This window comes from Onychostoma macrolepis, chromosome 08, assembly GCF_012432095.1.
Source record: "Onychostoma macrolepis isolate SWU-2019 chromosome 08, ASM1243209v1, whole genome shotgun sequence".
Lineage (NCBI taxonomy): Eukaryota > Metazoa > Chordata > Actinopteri > Cypriniformes > Cyprinidae > Onychostoma > Onychostoma macrolepis.
In genome coordinates, this window is record NC_081162.1 from 16,232,480 (window position 1) to 16,252,890 (window position 20,411).

At 36.3% G+C, this 20,411-nt stretch overlaps 1 protein-coding gene across 2 annotated transcripts in view; it reads right to left on the reverse strand.

The window, feature by feature from the left end:
• sema3gb (sema domain, immunoglobulin domain (Ig), short basic domain, secreted, (semaphorin) 3Gb) overlaps positions 1–20,198 on the reverse strand; it is a 45,727-nt gene extending 25,529 nt beyond the window's left edge. For both annotated transcript variants that reach the window (XM_058784587.1, XM_058784586.1), the window contains exons 1-2: positions 19,759–20,198; positions 5,317–5,448 (exon numbers count right to left, since the gene is read on the reverse strand). In XM_058784587.1, coding sequence (XP_058640570.1) covers positions 5,317–5,416 — 100 coding nt within the window. In that variant the 5' untranslated portion in view covers positions 5,417–5,448; positions 19,759–20,198. The remainder of the gene's footprint in view (positions 1–5,316; positions 5,449–19,758) is intronic.
• Between the last annotated feature and the right edge of the window lie 213 nt (positions 20,199–20,411).

Consider the following 20,411-nt stretch of genomic DNA (forward strand, 5'->3'; position numbering starts at 1 on the left):
ATTGCTCCTCTTCAGTTGTTGCAAGGTTTTCAGCTTGTTCAGTGATGTTTTCCTCTTCCAATATATCTTGCAATGCATCTTCATTGTAAGATTCATCTTCAGTTGTCCCTTCCTAGGCATTTGTATAATCTAGAATTTATTTGTAAACTTTTGTCTACTCTGTGAGAACACGAAAGCCTCAAAACCTATTGTCATAATGTTTTGTCTAGAATGTGGTGAAAGAAAAGATTATTTTGAAGTCAGTGCAGGCTAAAGACAAGGCAGTTTGAGCGTGTGTGTGTGTGTGTGTGTGTGTGTGTGTGTGTGTGTGTGTGTGTGTGTGTGTGTGTGTGTGTGTGTGTGTGTGTGTGTGTGTGTGTGTGTGTGTGTGTGTGTGTGTGTGTGTGTGTGTGTGTGAGTGAGTGAGTGAGTGAGTGAGTGAGTGAGTGAGTGAGTGAGTGAGTGAGTGAGTGAGTGAGTGAGTGAGTGAGTGAGTGAGTGAGTGAGAGAGAGAGAGAGATAATATCAGATTCAAAAAGCATATTGCATGCAGTTCAGGGTAGGATGAAATAGGTGTAATACTCACAATAGTTTGTATGCATAGATGTGTGTGTGTGTGTGTGTGTGTGAGATAGCGTGAGTATACATGCATCCACACACGCACTGGTCCAAGGCCTTTATGTTTGCAAGCACAACATACTCCTGAATACTATTTGTTTCTCTTACTTTCATTCCTTCCCATTCACTTTCAATGGCCGGCCATTTTTGACAAGTGTGACTTTGTGCAATTTTGTACAAAATAAAAGCATTTCAAAGCAAATTTCCTGATTAAACATTGAAGCACACTAGTGTGAGAAACAGTGCAAATTTTCATAATTTTTTATCTCATATTGTGAATATTATTCATAAAAAATGCTTTTTTCACTCAAAAAATATGAGGTACCTACTCTCAGATAAATGAGGCTTACGATTAATCAGATGCAAATAGAAACACAAAACCAGTCCTAAATGAAAGAAAACAAGTTGATAAAAAGATTGAATCCAATATTTGGTGATAATATAGCATAATTACAGATTTATAAGCAATTTTTTGGAGTCCGGTCATTTTTGACCGGGAACACCACAAGTGTGACTTTTTGCAATTTTGTACAAAATAAAAGCATTTAAAACCAAACTTCCTGATTAATCATTAAAGCACACTAGTGTGAGAAACAGTGCAAATTTTTATAATTTTGTTTAATTTTTCGAAAATTATTCATAAAAAAAAAAAAATTACACTCAAAAAATGAAGTACCTACTCTCAGATAAATGAGGCTTACGATTAATCAGATGCAAATAGAAACACAAAACCAGTCCTAAGTGAAAGAAAACAAGTTGATAAAAAGAATGAATCCAATATTTAGTGATAATATAGCATAATGACAGATTTATAAGCAGTTGTTTGGAGTCCGGTCATTTTTGACCGGGAACACAAGTGTTACTAGGTGAAATAAAACCCACAAAAAATGACGAATATTCTAAAAAAAATTATGAGAAGAACTTATACCCTATGTGAACAAAGTCAGTAAGTTTGAGTCCAATGCGATAACGTTAACTAGTATTTTCGGAAAAAAGAAAAATCTTCTTCGGGTCAATTTGACCCGAACACAACCAGAGGGTTAAATAAATCTACCATTAAAATTATAGACTGATCATTTCTCTGTCAATGCAATGGTCAAACGTACAAAATCAGCAGGGGATCAAATAATTTTTTTCCCCACTGTATGCATGTATGTTTGTTTGTGTATTTTCTTTTCTTAATAGTATCTATATTTTTCTGCTTAAATCTTTTCATTCTGTGTGTAATATATATATATATTTTTTTTAAGAAAACAATATACAAATTTATGAAAAAATCTATAAAAAAATGAATGAAATATATACAGGTGCTGGTCATATAATTAGAATATCATCAAAAAGTTGATTTATTTCACTAATTCCATTCAAAAAGTGAAACTTGTATATTATATTCATTCATTACACACAGACTGATATATTTCAAATGTTTATTTCTTTTAATTTTGATGATTAGAGCTTACAGCTCATGAAAGTCAAAAATCAGTATCTCAAAATATTAGAATATTACTTAAGACCAATACAAAGAAAGGATTTTTAGAAATCTTGGCCAACTGAAAAGTATCTCAACAGCACTCAATACTTAGTTGGGGCTCCTTTTGCCTGAATTACTGCCTCAATGCGGCGTGGCATGGAGTCGATCAGTCTGTGGCACTCCTCAGGTGTTATGAGAGCCCAGGTTGCCCTGATAGTGGCCTTCAGCTCATCTGCATGGTTGGGTCTGGTGTCTCTCATCTTTCTCTTGACAATACCCCACAGGTTCTCTATGGGCTTCAGGTCAGGCGAGTTTGCTGGCCAATCAAGCACAGTAACACTATGGTCATTGAACCAGCTTTTGGTACCTTTGGCAGTGTGGGCAGGTGCCAAGTCCTGCTGGAAAATTAAATCAGCATCTCCATAAAGCTTATCAACAGAAGGAAGCATGAAGTGCTCTAAAATTTCCTGGTAGATGGCTGCGTTGACTGTGGACATCAGAAAACACAGTGGACCAACACCAGCAGATGACATGGCAGCCCAAATCATCACTGACTGTGGGAACTTCACACTGGACTTCAAGCAACATGGATTCTGTGCCTCTCCACTCTTCCTCCAGACTCTGGGACCTTGATTTCCAAATGAAATGTAAAATTTACTTTCATCTGAAAAGAGGACTTTGGACCACTGAGCAACAGTCCAGTTCTTTTTCTCCACAGCCCAGTTAAGATGCTTCTGACGTTGTCTCTGCTTCAGAAGTGGCTTGGTAGCCCTTTTCCTGAAGACGTCTGAGCGTGGTGACTCTTGATGCACTGACTCCAGCTTCAGTTCACTTCTTGTGAAGCTCTCCCAAGTGTTTGAATGGGCTTTGCTTGACTGTATTCTCAAGCTTGCGGTCATCCCTGTTGCTTGTGCACCTTTTCCTACCCAAATTCTTCCTTCCAGTCAACTTTGCATTTAATATGCTTTGATACAGCACTCTGTAAACAGCCACACCTTTCAGTAATGACCCTCTGTGACTTACCCTCTTTGTGGAGGGTGTCAATGTTCGTCTTCTGGATCATTGCCAAGTCAGCAGTCTTCCCCATTATTGTGGTTTCAAAGAACAAGAGATACCCAGAATTTATACTGTAGGGATGGTCATTTATTCAAACTCAAATGTAAATATTCTAATATTTTGAGATACTGATTTTTGACTTTCATGAGCTGTAAGCTCTAATCATCAAAATTAAAAGAAATAAACATTTGAAATATATCAGTCTGTGTGTAATGAATGAATATAATATACAAGTTTCACTTTTTGAATGGAATTAGTGAAATAAATCAACTTTTTGATGATATTCTAATTATATGACCAGCACCTGTATATGTATAATATTTATAATTTATTAATATATAATATATATATTATTTTTTGTTAAAAGTGTATAAATAAATGTTCAAAGGGTTTGCTTTGTTAAAAGTGTACAAATAAACATCGAAAGACTGATTGTGTAATTTCACAAACAATTCCTCAATTTTTACAAGGAAATCCATAAAAAGTACGTTGCATGGAGACATATCAGGTCATAAAAGTATGTGTTCAGCTTTGAGATGCTTTGCGAACAAAATCCTTGCACAGCATTTTCATTTTCAGTGTGGTCTGAAAAATTGTCTTTGGAATATTGTTGCGTCGCATCTGGTCAGGACACTGTTAGGAAAGCCCAGCATCCTGACAGTAGGGTGTCATGAAGAACCATGTCTCAGCTTGCCGAATTGACACATGCAACCAGGTTGTGTACTAAATATACATTGCGGAGGAGACTGTAAGTGTGTGTGTGTGTGTGTGTGTGTGTGTGTGAGAATATTTTCTGATGGATTATACAAAGTAATGGGGCTCCACTGCAGAGGTACCTGCTGGGTTTTGTGTGTGACAGTTTCTGAGAACTGAGAGCAAATTCATGTCAGACTCTGACCTGTTGTGCTGCTGTGCTTCTGTCAGACGGATGGGCAAAATAGTATTATAAATGTGTCTGCATGCAGCTGTGCCTAGTGTCTTTCATTATATAAAACAATATCTCTTCAACAACGCCACTGTATCTTTTCATGCCTGGTATTTGACCGCCGCTTGCAAGCTGAATGGGAAAAAAATGCTAATGCTTTTGTGTTCGAGATTTGACTTTTAAACTTCAAACATCTGCCTCGCTCTGCTTGCATCTCTTTGTGCCCCGCCGTGACACATCCCCCTGCAGAGGGGATGATGGGTAGTCCCCTCTCTGGGGCATTAATTGGGAGATGAGGCATGCTGGTGCCAGATTCAAAACATACACAGGAAGACAGGAAGCGAGAAAGTGAGAAAGAGTGTGACATGAGGAACAGTAAGAAAAGAGAGGCGTTAAAAAGCCACTGATGACAGAAAGTGCTCAGAAGCTCCACAAAGCATGATAACTACATTCCACAGACTTTCTAAAAAACTTAAAAAAGCCCTTCAAATGAATGGTTTCAAACCTGCGTGACTTTCTTCACAAAATATTTTTTTTTGTTGTGTCCAGACAATGAAAGCCAATGGGGTCCAATGTTGTCTTAAACCCTTTTCACTTTCATTACATTAACAAAACGGTTGAAACATTCTTCAAAATATGTTTAGTGTTCCACAGAAGTCATACAGGTTTGGAAAAATATGAAGATGAACATTTTCTTTTTTAGAAGGGAACTTGTTATTTTGCTATAATAACAAAGCAGCTTGTTTTCAAACATTTTATTTACAGAAACTAGGAGTATTATGGTATTATGAAATAACTAAAAAAGATTTTTTTAAATAATCAATTTTTGTAATTCAAGAAATTTCAAGAACTGAATATATAATTTCCATGATTTCATTAATTAACTTGACACTTCCAAGTCAAATTCCATTTTTAAATTTCCAAAGTCAAATGACACTTAAATTTCCTTCATACGCAGTATCCAGAAAAAAAAAAAAAAACTCCATTTGCTAAATGTTTCGCATTTCTGCCTGAATGGTTGTACTTTGTCAGACGCAGTTATTTTCAGGTGTTTTTAAGGATTTTAATGTGATAATGAGATGAGGTCTAATAATTAGGATCATCTCAGTGGCTCACTTTATTACCAACAATGGAAAAATGCATAGTAAATATGGCCTGTTGTGTTATATACCAGACCAGTAAAGTATTGGTAACAGAATACACAAACAAATAAAAATGTGTGTGTGCATGTTTTAAAAAACAGGGGGAAAAATTGCACATTTCTCACCTTTATATGACAGGTGCACTCGGGGTGTTGTGCGGGCATTGCCATGACAACCCCAGACACATAAGCTCAGGATGAGGAGCAGGGTTTGCATCGTGATCATGATAATGACAGCAGCAGTTAACCCACCGAGATCTGCAAGCGTGAGAGAGACAGACACATTCAGTTCATGCGTTACATCACTAGCAAGTTCATTCATTGGTAACTGACAGCAACTGTATACATTTTATGAGTAGTTCCAATTTGTTTCCATAAATGTGGCTCATAAAACAAGAGCGATTTCAACAATGCTCATGTCTTGTTAGCATAGAAGCACCCACCCTAAAAAGCCCGGCCTCGAATTTAGGCCTGTTTACAGGTCACTGAAAATCTGAGAAAAGTCCTACCCTTTAATAAAGAGGCCCTGCAGAGAAAAGAAAACAAAATACTAAAGGTGTCGGTTGGCTTTTTAATATTTGACTACTGAAATGTTTCCACACAGTAACACAGGGCTGTAAGTTTCTTTGTCTTTTCTCAAAGCATTTACAGCCATCCACCGTGAGGACTATAAACACCTTCCCAAGGGCAGGCCAGTTAAACCACAACGTTGAGCTATTTAAACACGACACCTCGAATTATCCATAGGTACACAACCTAGTTTTGTTTTTAGCTTTTTATCTAGAGACAAAAAAAGACAAATATCTGAAGCCAACTGGCCTTTTCCATGAAAACAGTGTTAGACTGTGTGGGAGAGGGCAGCAAGTCTTTCTGCAGAGGGGACGTGCGCCCAAAAGAGATTAGAAAACTATGCAGTCAGAGAGCAATGGTTTCTTAAGTACGTCTGCCAAATCCTTCCAGCTACGGCAAATCCATGTCACACAGTCTTGCTTTAAATCTTAAACTCTTAGTCCCGGCCGGCAGGGAACGGCAACCCTACTGTGAGCCTCCGTATCTGCAGAAAATCACCCTGTTCTGAGGTGCTAAACATGGCGGGCACGTATCTATGCAAGCTGTGTACACAGATTTACATGCTTAATGAGGGATAACCATAACAGGAACGCAAACACTTGCTAGCAGGTTTTATAATGAGACTGCTCAAAGATGTTGAGCTCAGAACAATGCTGATTTATATGTACAATATGCCAGTTACTTTAACTCAATTTAAAGTGGAGCTGACAGCGAGGCACAATATATTTGTTTTCAAATGAATATTCCATGTTCAATACAAGTTAAATCAACAGCAATGTAGATTGCCATAAAAGTTAAAGGGATAATTCACCCAAAAATTAAATGTCGTTCCAAACCCGTAAGACCTTCGTTCATCTTCGGGACACAAAGATATTTTTGCTATGAGAATACTTTTGTGTGCAAAGAAAACAAATTTTAGTATTCCCGTAGCTTCATAAAATTACTGTTGAACCACTGATGTCACATGGACTATTTTGTCGATGTCCTTGGTACGTTTCTGGACCTTAATCGTGGTAGGACCCTTGCTGTCTATGCAGGGTCAGAAAGCTCTCGGATTTCATCAAAAATATCTTAATTTGTGTTCCGAAGATGAACGAAGGTCTTACGGGTTTGGAACGACATGAGGGTGAGTCATTAATGACAATTTTCATTTTGGGTGAACTGTCCCTTTAACTATGAAACACAATGGAAGAAAATGGGACCAATTTTTAGAGAATTTAAAAGCAGAAATGTGAAGCTTACTATTTTATAAGCACTCACTATTCTTTTACTATTAGAATGATTTCTGAAAGATCATGTGACACTAAACTGGAGATTTTCTCTAAAATCATGTTAACACATATTGTTTACGTCTGGTGGCTATATAAAAAAAGAGGGACAAGTACAAAAAAAACCTGAACCTGGAATAATCCTGTAAAATAATTAGTGTCACCACAAAAGTACACTTTGCTGGTATTTAACAGGTTTGTTGTGGTTCTACCACTAACTGCCTCTTCACTGAGGTCATTTTGTAACACGCTATGAAGTGCTGTACTTTGGCCCTCTTCCAGGATAAATGACACTCTTCCAAGTGATGAAAAATGACAGAGGAACAATAGCCAAAAGACAGCGCTCTTTATCTATGATAAATGTGCTACAGTATCATTAATTTGATCTAGAGACCAGAAATGCTTTCAGAGTCGAAGCAGACCAATTGGCCCAATTTTGTTTTATTACAGTCAGCTTTTAGCAAAACTAATATGTGAGATTCATAAAACAATAGCATTGCTGAATTCTCCACTGTCTGTTACTCTTGAAAGGCACCAGAGGGAATGACCAGTCTGTGAATATTTCAGAAGATTAAAACCTGGCACAAACACATTATTGTCATCGTGTCAAATTTATCTTACAGATCCAGACAGACAGGAGAGGCCGAGCGCTCCCACATTATGTCTGCTTTGCTTCCTTTTGGCTCACTTGTCTTGTTAACATGTAAATATACCCTACACATTACAAAAGAAGACCATTAACAAATACTGAAATATAACAACTTCAATAGCTGCTGTGTTGAAGAAGCTACTTTGAAACTGCATCTTGTCAAATTACATGTAGTTATAAAAAGTATCATATATAAATGAATCTCGATTTGAATGACCGAATAGCATTTAAACAATTCAATTTACACTATACCACCAATAAAGAGAAACAAAAAAGTAAAAAAAAAAAAAAAAAATAATAATATATATATATATATATAAATAAAGCATTTGACAACACACATTTTAAAAATGTAATGAATAAATATTTTCAAATGAGTCATTTTAAAGATTTTTAAGTGGTTCATTGAATCAGACTTCCAAAATGCTTGTGCAGCTCGCTTTGGAACAAAATATTTGGTTACATGAACAGCTACACTATTTTGAAAACAACTACAGTCACGCTACTGAAAATTGTAGTTAAATTAGTAGTGCCACTATTTTAGTAACCCAGCACTGATTAACTGTAATAATACACCACTTTGACTTCTCTGTTTGTTAACGGCGCACTTGGCAGTACAGTTCAAAACAATCTGCATCATGCTTTTATTTCTGAACTTGAGGGAGTGCATCTTTTATTTTGAGATGCACTGTAAATGTGAGGGTGCAGTCATGGGTGAGTCCCGTAGCCTGGAGAATACCTATCGTTAAGAGTCAGCACATGTCTGCTCTCTAATTATATGCCTCAAGTGGCTACAGGGGTGTCATTATCACTGTGTGTGTGTGTGCGCGCGCGCAAGTGAGCCACACCTGCACACAGAGCGACAGAATGATGAGGTTCTTATAAAACAGAGAGGAAACTGAGTGAATCTGAGAATAAACACAGGTCAAGGACAAGGGTGAGGCAATAAAATGAGCAGCAGAGGGTAAATATATAAACAGACAGCAGCGAGGATGAATTGCAGGTCTGAAAAACACATTATCTAGATATGGATTTAAAGTTGATTTAAAGGTGTCATGCATGCTTATTCATAATATTACTGAATCAACTTCTTTCAATGGAAAATTAACTATACAAATCGAAATTGTCATCGTGTACACACCCTTTTCAGTGGAACTAAATGAAACAAAAACACTAGAAATAAAAGAGCACCATAAATAAATGCAATTCAAATTCAATTTAATTTAAATGAATTAACACAAAGCTATTGCATGGTTTCAGAAGTATGTAGTAATTTTTTACATTATTTTTCAATGGTATTCCTATAGTGTGTCATGCTTGTGGTATGGAGGAAAGTGTGAATAGATTCTTCAAAACTGTTTTTGTGAGCCACTGTTTAAAAAAAACATACAGATATGAATCAACAGTAAATTATGAGTAATAACGAGTACACCCAAAAAAATGAATCATGGCATGTGAAAACAAATACATTTAATCTGTTAAAAAGTAGGAACATGGTTTGATAGCTTCCTGTTGAACTGAAAATTAAATAAATTGGATTATTAATGATAAATATATAAACCTGTTTACTGTGCCTTTAAAATATATGCAGTGCATTAATACCATTGCAAAAATCTCATTCATGTTTCATTTATGTATGACTGATGCATCAAATTAAGTTTATTAGTATGTTTATGCTAAAAATGTGTATTCCAAATGGATTGAAATTTTAAAAGCAATTAAAATAAACAAATCTTAATTTTTGGTGGTTCTTTAATGAAAATAGTATAAAACAGAAAAATAACCTGAATAAAAATATAATTTGGCAAAGACTCTCTCATTTCTGTCCCAGTCTCTAACACTCTATTTTTCTCTCTCCAGCTGAGCTCCTCTTCAAGTGGAAATTAGTTTCCATGCAGCAGGCATGAATACAGAAAACCAATAGCGCAGCGCATTTACCATTAAGAAGCCTGGGTATGTGGAAACAGTAGGTCATGGGGCGACTTGACACAAAGGATTCTGGGAGACTTTCCCGCAATGATTCAACTGCAGTGGCTCCCTCCTGCTGAACCAATGTCTGCATTTTCACTCACAGGACCCTTTAGAGCAGCTCTAATTGACAAATAAGAAAATGCTTCTCAAACCTCAAGCTTTTGAGGAGATGACGATATTTAGAGGTCATTTTGAATCTAGATTTAAAACTTTTAAAAGAGAGTTTGTAAGTCATTAATTGCAGTAAAGAAAAATACACAGACCTCTTCAATAGGCCTCCAACAAAGAAAGACTTTTAGCAGGGGAGCCCCAAGGAATAAAGCGAGACATGATTGATCACATGACCAACACCCTGCATGTCCCCCATTATTTAAAAGAATGTTAAATCTCTGTGAATCGGTTGTTTTTAAATCAAACTATACGGCTAAGAATTTCAAGGGTGCATTTCCAACAGCTCATCTAGTCAGTAAAACGGATCTGAGAAACTTCAGAATCAAGTGCAAGGCCATTTCTGAGCTCTGAGGGATCGTCTAGAGCTGATAACCCTGTGCCACACATTCCTCCACAAAAGACAGGCCATTTCTCAATTCAAAGACCTGTTGGTCCTCATCAGTCTCGCAGTGACAGAAGACTCGTCCTTACACGTCTGTCCAGTCTCCTCTTTGACATCTTTGTCCTTTGATGTAATCTTTTTAATGCTTATGTACACCAAACATTCGGTTGGAGCATTTTAAATGGCTTAAAAAACCTGATAATCTTCATTTGTTTTGTTTTATCTATGTTTGTTTCATACCCGAAAATGACTTAAGGGTTCTCCATCTTAAATTTCTTGTGCACAAGTCACTAGATTAATGAAACCAGGAAAACCATTCCTGTTTCTGTGGGTTGGATTACTGTTGGCTTCCCGTGTGATGAAGAGGCCTAGAACCCTATAACTCACTACAAAAACAGTCACAATTAACTGAGAGCTTCAACTGAGACTCACACTGTGCTTTTAAACCACAGCGGCCAGCAACCTTTAACCAAAGACACACAAAACACAATGACAGCATCACTAAAGATGGATGATCAGGCTAAACCCTGCATGCCAAGAAAACCAGAAACATGAGCTCCTCAAAAATCAAGGGCTGAGATGCTGTTCACTTTCGTTTGATTTCACTTGATTTACTCAGTTTTTTCAAGGATGTGGTTAATTTTCCATTAGTCATTTTTTTCATCCATAAAACTAGTTTTCTACATGATATTAGATGGTTTATTTCTGGTAAATGGATGGAAAACTGCATGAGGGTGACTCTTTTGTCTATCAGTCGTGGGCAGTGACAGATTGCATATGTTTATCTGGGCCACCTGATCTCCAGAGGCATATTGGGAACGGCCCATGGGGAGAAATCAGAGGGGTACGATCAGAGACTATTGTTGACGTCCTGCATTTTAGCCTGGAGCGGTTACTGTCTGACAATGAGTTGCATCTGCAAAGAATAATAATTTTGTGAGTTTGTGCATATCTTCTCTGAGGTTTTGTTCACTCTAGTCATTAAATAAATAGGCCAATGACTAAACAAGAAAAGAATGTATAAAACCAATCCATATAAAAACTCAATACAACTATAAAGTGACCTCCTTATGTGATTTAACTCAACCCAGCCTCATTTGAAAAAAAAAGTTATATTACGTTACTTCTTTTTTCAAAGTAAAATGTCCATTGAGTGATCCTAAAAACAATTTGCAATTTTCTCAGAAACAGATGAACCATAACTCTTTTGTAACATATTACAAATTAAACTGAAAATGGTGATGGTTGAGGTTTAATTCAGATTTTTTTTTTTTTTTTTTGTAAGGGCTAAACAGAAAACATGATGATGCACAACAAACAAAATAAAACTTCACAAGTGAGAGGAGATAAACAGGCCTTTAGAAATGCCAGATTACACTGATATTTTTTTACATTGTAAAAATAAAACGCATCAATTAAATAAATTTGATATTGATATTCTTGAAGCTTGATATTCCATCCCACTCATTTCTGAAATGATGGTTACGACCCTGAATGCAAACATTAAACAATAGTTTACAAATCAAAACTGTTGTGCAAAGAAACACATGAAAATAAGTGTTTATTAATCAATAATTTCCCACTGCCCTATTACAATTTGTGGGAAAAGGAATAAAAGTTGTTTTAATTCCACTAGTGTTAATTTCAACTGGAAACTGCAGTGAATTGTGTTGTATACTGTATGTTGTACATGCATATGTATGTGTGTGTTTGTTTGGAATTTTGAGGCACACTTTTCCAATGAGTCTATGTTGAATTAATTAGCAGTTTCATGAACCAATCAGTATCAGTTTGCTCCTTTCCCAAAGTCAAGTGCATTTTTAAGGCCAAAATACCATTTAAAAAAAAACTGTCATAGGGTAAAACAACATAATAGATCTAAAGTAAAGCATGCATGTAGATAAACCACTCCATATGACACCACTCAAGATATACGGCTACATGACAAGCCGAACTAGAAACTCCAAATCTCTGAAATCCCCTCCAAATCCTCAGGCTAAATTTCATTCTACTGTGAAGAAAGTGAGAATCAAAAGCATATTCTGCACCCAAAACCTTCTATTGCCTCAAGGCCTCTGAAGATTTTGTGACCACTTTTCATTTAGCAAATCTGAATAAACAACAGAAAAATGGGAAAGAAAGAGAGGAAAGTAACAAGAGCTTTAGCCCAAGCAATTAAACCACTGAGGTGGAGAAGAAAAGGTGAAGCAGTCAACCCTATCACCTCTCAGAACGCAGGCTGGGTGGGGCTAATGCGGTCTGCTGTCAATGTTAGCACTCATTAGCGTGACGCATTAGTTCAGCAATAGAGCTGCCACTGACTCGGAAAACAGCCCCAAGGGACTAACAAGTGTACAAAGGGGTCAAGAGGGTCATATTTCAACATCCACCAGAGAAAAAAAATACAATAATCATTTACCAGGAACTCAGACTTTACGGTTACGTTTTACTTTCTTCCTGCTGAAAAAAAATGGTGGTTTTCACTAGTTTAGCGGGCCACTAGCTGGTCTTCCAGTCAGACAAGAGCCTAAAACACCCTTAAACCAGCAAACCAGGCCAGCAGCTTAAACACTGAAAAAAATCTGGTATAGACACTCAGAAATGAATAGCAAATATCACAATACACAAGACATGGCAAATAACACACTGAATTAAGCATTACATTTTAAGTAAAAAAACTGAAATAGTATTTCCTTGTAAAACATACTCCAATCTTTATTTACAACTTTTTTTTAACAGTGTAGGTTCTTGGAACATGCTTTACAAGAGATTACTGTTTGTTTTTCTACTTAATGTCATGTTTAATTGATACATTACTTGCTGTTTCTTTGTAATTATTTGTGCTTTAATACATTTGAGCAATAATCTTTTGAAATTGAAGCACAAACGGACAAACACAGGTTAAATTGAAAATATCTTGTTTTTTTATATTATCATTCACACTTTTCAAAAGCAGATGTTCAGACAAGCCTTACAAATATATCTTCAAATCTTTTATATACAGTATATATATTTAAAATAAATAAAAAAATCTTTTTTACTATACACTGTAAGAAAAAAATGAAAATGTACTGGTAGTTTTATGCCAAACCATTACCCATTAATTTGACAAATGTTTCCATTAACCCTAAAACACAACTCAATTTTATGTGTAATTTAAAATAAAGTAAAACACGTGAAAAATAAATATAAAAATTCCTTCATATTATTAACACAGTATACCGGGCCCTATTTTTACTGACTTTTCATAGTTATATATATATATACACACACACACACACACACATACAGACCTGCCCATTGTAGCCTTTGATGCCTGTTTTTGCAAAAATGGCTGACAGCCAGTCCTGAAGTATACTGGCAAGCGGCATAACAGATTGGCTTTCTCAGGGCCAGGTCTAAAGTAAGTTCATGTCGTGCGCTTAGCAAGTGAGGGAAGGTTTTCACAAATGCACATATGCTCTCTAGTGTCAGGGAGCTAAGTGCGTGCCACTGTTGAGGGAATTGTGGCCCTTCTCCAGCTCTAATGTTGGCTGCCCCCTACATGAAGGTCCAGTACCGTGCATTTAAACCGGGCGGAGCAGACAGCTTTGGAGTCATTGGCTAAGCTTCACCACCCTTAAGGACCGGATTCAGCTCCTGTCTTCAAAGGCCGCTAAGCTCCGAACATCTTATCTGCGGGTCTTTGAAGTGACCGCTACCCACAAACCACAGGGACATTTTCACCTTCACACGTCAGCGGTGTTGTGCAGTCACCAAGCAACACGCAACAACTATTTCCTCATACAAAAAGAGAGAGCAGCCTGGTACATATGATAGGTTATTGCGAATGGGGAAATAATGAGGCACTAATTTAGAAATAACAAAAAAATGCATGGCGCTTTTGCATCACGCAATATTAATGCACTCCATCATTCTCAAGCCACCCGTGCACACATAAATACGCACACATGAACACTGCCCGTCTCTTTTTCTAATCCCTATCACAATGCTCCCCTCCCCTCTGGCAAAACCAGATCCCTGAAAGTGGTGCTTGTGTGTTGTAATGTTACAAATTGAGAGCAGGAGCATTAGTGAGACTTTACGCAGAGCGGGGCGAACAGCACATGGCCCTCCTGGTGCATACCAACACCTGTTTCGATGGCCTCTCTTCTTTTATTTACATGATAAACACTGAATTCCTCTACAATTACCCCACCAGCATGGCCTCTGCTATTCATAGCTGACAGCTGTTTTCCAGCATCAGGAGACCTCATGATAGGATGCACTGTTGTTATGCACTGCATCAAAAGAATAAAGGAGATTTAATCCATTAGTTCTTGGTTTCAAATGGCATTTTGATTTGTTTAGATTTGACTTTGCTTAAGGACAAAGATTTTACATTGGAGATCAAATGATAATCCAAAACATCATACAAAAGTAAACAAAAATTATAAATATTAATATTGCACTTAACTGTATATATGCAAAAAATATGCTAATTTTAGAAAAAATGCAGATTTAGCAGCCAATAATCAACTGCACAAAACAAATTGTGTTCAGTACAGGAAATGTAGTTTTATTTAGGCAATTTTATTTAATTACAGACAAAGTTTTATAGTATAAATATAAAAGTTTTAATATTATATAATGTCTGCTATTTTTTGACAATTTATTGGCTTATCAATACATGCACATAAACAGACAAAGCCAATAAAATATTCATCAATTACATTTTTATAAATAATAATTGTATATTTAAATGCTACAACTTTAAACTGTACAGTATAAAAATTATATTTATTTTGACATTTGTTTAAGATTCCATTTAAGTCATATTATTAAATTATTATTCTTTTTAAACATGTACTTCAATTGAGTGTTAGGCTACTTTGGGAAAGTAATAGGTTACAGATTACAAGTTACTCTATTTAAAATGTAATAGTGTAACTATTTCAATTACTTTATTAAAGTAATGTAACCGATTACATTTGATTACTTTTTGATTACTTTTGTAAAAGTTTTCAACTGTAAATCATTTTCAAACATGTAAACCAGCCAGGGTTAACCTTACAGTATAGTGCTCAAAACTGATTACTGTCAGACTTTGAAATCCTTCCTCACTTGAATAAAGATTATAATATTTAAATTTTAAAGCATAGCCACCACAAAAACAGACTTACTTTGAGATCATTCTGAGGTCAAATACAGATTTAAAATCATAAAAAGATATAGTTTTATAGCTTTGATGTTGTTTTTTTAAAATAAATCTTTGCATATGACAGGAAATACTGAAATCTAACAATGCCTTGAAAAAAAACAAACAGTTAATATATATTATATATATATATATATATATATATATATATATATATATATATATAACCCCAATAAAACAATTATCGAATAAACATGTGTCCTATTCTGTGTTCTAAAATCCTGAAGCATCGTCTCATATCTTAGAGCAGTCAATGCAATTTAGAAAAAAATTAATAAAAATCAATCAAATCTGTATGTGTGAGAAAAAATTCAGATATAACCCCCTTTGTAATCGTTATATTTATTTTGTACTTAAATCACATAATTCTAAATGAAAAAAATAAGCATGCACAATTAAATATATGATAACCAATAAAGTAAAAAAAAAAAAGATATGGTAACGATATACTTCGCAATAGTTCACAACCCCATTCAGACCTAAAGTACAACCAACTGAGCAACAGTTGAGATCATCTTACATATGGTAAGTAGTCAAAGAAAAGAAAGGGTTAAAATCTCTAGGTTAACAAGTTTCCGTTTGCTATTCCTGGCATCCCTCATTCAACACTTGACTCAACATTTATTTTTATTGTTTTGTCATACCGTCACATTTTCCAGATAGTCTGAGAACAACCAGACACTACAGTGTGACATTAGTGTAGCATCACTGGACTGATGAACACCCTGCATCTTTTTTTTTCTCCAAGCCTTTTCTTGCCCTTCTGATGTGATGACTTCATTTTTCTTTGTATCCACTGTCCTCTCCAGCCAGAGAATAGATTGTTTGGTCATCAGCGGACTCTCGCAGCAACTACTGTTGGTCTTTGATTGGCAAAGACCCAAGAATCTTCAGAATGGAGGCTTAATACTCCCAGGGCTGACAGCTGCAGGGATTAGGCACTCTTGCTCACTGTTATTGACGCCCCTGCATTGTGCCTTTCTCCGTAAATGTGGCACCAGGACCGGGATGGGGTTGATGGGGGTAAGCATTCTGAAATCATGTCAGGTGCTTCTGCTTTGAAGCCTGAACAGATGCATTAAAGAACATCGAGAATATGTGATGTGCAAAAACCCACTGTTCGTAAGGTGGACGCCTCCCCATATCCACAATGACATCACTAAATTATCACTTATGCCCCAGATTCCCCCTTCCACCAACCCCTAGAGTCCGGTCTGACCCCACTCTGACCCCCCAGCACCACTGACGCTGTCATGACAACCGTCTCAAGAGGCTTGTTGTATGTGTAGAGAGTGAGAAGTGTATACATGAGTGCATCTCTCTCTATGTTTGTGTGTGGGAGAGAGAGAGGCACTTGTGACAAATGGGAATTTAAGTGTGTCATTTACGTAGTTAACAAAAAAGCTACATGAATGTCGAAATGAGCAAAAAAAAACAAGTTGAGCTAAAGATCGTTTCCCTGAATTAACACAAAACGGGGAGAGGGATAAAAGCTTTAATATTCATAAGTTAAAGGAAGAGATTAGAATATCCATTAAAATACTTTCATTAGAAAGGCTGTCGGGGGTTTGGGATTTAAACTAGTAAGGCTGTGTGAACTTCTGGTCTAAAAACATTTAAAAATGTAAGAAAGGCAGACATCCAAACATTGACAATTGACATCCAATAAATTGTTTGCAAATTATAGCTGATGAAAAGACTATTTTTGTTCTCGTGACAAATGCTCCCTATTATGCTCGAAACATTATGTCAACAGGTTTGTACAGGTATTAATTATCCATCTCTGGATTCTTTGAAATACGCCTGGAAGAGTATCAGTGTGAATATTTATGTGTCTTTCAGGGGCTGTTTATATAAAAAGATTCTCTTCTTAATGTTCAGAGTGCGTTAATCACAAAGACATCAGTTCTGAGTTCTCACATACTCTCTTCCCAAACATGACCTCATAATGTCTTCAAGGAACGCTCAGAATAGAACAAAGTGACCAATTTAGAATATTTACTTCAGTCTTTTATCATCATCCTCATGACAAGGGAAACGAAAAAATTATTAAGAAAGGATAAACTTGGAAGCAAAACATTTGAAGACTAGCAGCCTCAAAAAAGCGTAACATGTCATTGCATTAAATGAAGCATCAAACCTAGTGGCATTTTTAGAGAACTTTTAGAACGGTTTTTAATTAATAAAACAAGACATATAGTGTTTGAAATTAAGACAAAGTATTTGGACACTTTGTAGTTCTGAAATGATGACAATGTGATGAATTGCATATGTGGATATGCTAGAACACCTGAGTGAACTTCAGAAGAACTTCATACATGCATGAAAATGTAAATCACAAAAAATAGCATCTGTGGTTTGATATTTTTTTTCTAATGTAATCAGAGGTTACAGTGTACTGTATTTCTCTACAATTAACTTAAATATACTAATGCAAAACTTCAAAAATGACAATTCCATCAATAAATAAAAGCATTTAACCGACTCGTGTAATTTGTCAACAATATAAAGAAAATCCCTGTTTTTTTTTTTTTTTTAAATAAATAAATGATGGCACAAGCAAGAGATTTTAGTATGGATGGCACAGCTTCTAGGCAAGTCGGTATATAGTGTATTCTATGATTGGCAAGATTAATATTTCACTAAGGCCTGTCAACAATACCAAAATAAAGGCAGATCCAGTGAACCCCTCAGGGCAAGATGCCTCTCAATCGATTTCAGACCTTCTTTTCTCGTCTGCCTCAATAACTGTTCAATAATTGATGAGATACGATCCACATGGATCCCAGAATTCCACTGTCAAGTCTTTCAAGCAGCAGGTTTGTTTTGAATAACTTCAAATAGGTTGGTGAAAATTCTACACCACTAAAACAGTCCATCTTCATATCAAGGCCAGAAGCTTTTAGAGCAACATATATATATATATATATATAAAAAAATCAGCACACAAATATGCCAGAATAACAACACTGAAGAGGCATTTAATAAGCATCAAGGTAACAGACAGAGAATTGCATAAATACCTTCATGTTGTGCATTAAAGGATCTAACCAGTATTTACACCCAGGAGCACATAAACTGAGTTGCTAATCAATTCCTTATTCATCTCCTCTGTCATAGCATCAAAAATCATCCTCAAGTTCGCTGAGCAAGGACGTAAATTAAATACATTTTTTATATTTCAACTGATACAAGCGCAGGATGTGAATTTCAAAACAGCCTTAAAATCATAACCACTAAGAGCCTTTTCATGTTTTGTGCAGGATTTTGAGTGTCCCACACATCAAGCATCGCTTTTTGACACCAGAAACCACCAAATGTTGTACAGCCAGGGCAGTGTTTCAGACAAAGTTCACTTTACAAAATCAATCAATGGACTGATTAAAAGACCAAATAAACCACACATTCAACAGTTTTAGACTCTTCTATGATTACTGAGCTGTCTTGAACTGTGTACCAACTGCAAAAAAATTCTCAGCTAGATTAAAATAAGCACTACTGGAAATAATACATAATTCATGCTCTCTATTATTCTACATGTGCAAAATTTAAGATTAGAAACCTACAAATTTTAGGGACCATATCTGATGTTATTTTTAATCTGTTATGCTTTTAACTTCAGATCCATAATGCATTACTTTTTAAGGTAGAGTTGTGAATGAATAATAAATTAGTCCAGTGAACATATAATGTGCATTTCAAAATGTCACCTCGTGGTTCTCTAAAGTTGCCTGCTGAGTTTGTTTTAACAGAAAACTGATAATTCCTGAGCAACTTTGTCATGTGGGTGTAAAGGGGACAATGAAGGCTGATGTGGGAACCTCATGGCATCTATGAAGACGCAGGACCCTGTGGACCACTGAGCCTGAGACAATGGCTGTGAGAAACCCACCAAGATAAGACTTGGTTTTATATATATATATATATATATATATATATAAACATGTGTGTGTGTATGTATGTATGTATGTATGTGTATATGTGTATATGTGTAAAAAAAAAAAAAGGTACTTGAGACACTTCAAAACTTATAGGTCCCATTCATTTTGTATTTTCCTCAGTAATCTGGCCCTTTTCAATGGGTTCCTATAGGTTTTCTAGAACGTTTTATAGCCTTTCATATTTACAGTATATGCATTTTCCGTGTCAGCTGCATTTTTGAGGATCATATACGCGTGATGATGCCCAAAAATGCTTCCCAAAAGTGCTCTCGTCAGGCACCTCACTGTTTGAGACACAGCCTGTGGGTGACAGGATAATGTAAACAAAGAACTCAAAGATGAGCAAATCAACAAACCGAATCAAACAAACACACTACTTAATGTTCCAAACATGTTTCTTTCTTTAAAGAGCCACTTACTTCTTGTCCAGGTAACTTAAGATGGAAGATGTTACATTCCGTGGCACGCAGCTGTCCGATGCGAACAAAACAGTCACAAAACACACCTAAACGCGTCAATGTACATTTGTTTGCAGGCTTGTAGGTTGTTTCTTCGTTCTTTCTCAGTTGCCAAAGTTTCCAGTCGGCGCAGTTAAAGTACTAGCTTGCGTTCATTAACCGGTCACTCTTTGAGAATTAACGCGGAGCTCAGAAAAACTTTCCCAATTGCAGTCGCACTGTCATCTTTCATAATATCATGAGGAGCAAATCCGTTAGTATTCCAGAGTCAGACGCGCTGCTTCTCTGTACGAGTCCAGTCAAGTGTTTGCAGGTGTCGGCTGTGCTGTGTGCTGTACCTCGCCCTCTCTCCGCTACCTCCCTATTAAAACCAGCCAGCCGTGTCAGTGTTAACCAGCTCCCTGCCAGCACTCAACTGCACAGAGCCCCCGCTGCCTGATTGAGGCACTGAATGAGGGATTGTCATCCAGCTAATAAACCAGGCCTCTTAGTTAATCTTACAAAGAGGGGATCATTAATTATAAGCTAGTACATGAAGTTCCCAATACTGAGTCCTATTAACTTAGAGTTATTACCCTTGGTGTCAGGTTGCATGGGTTATAATAAACCTCCTA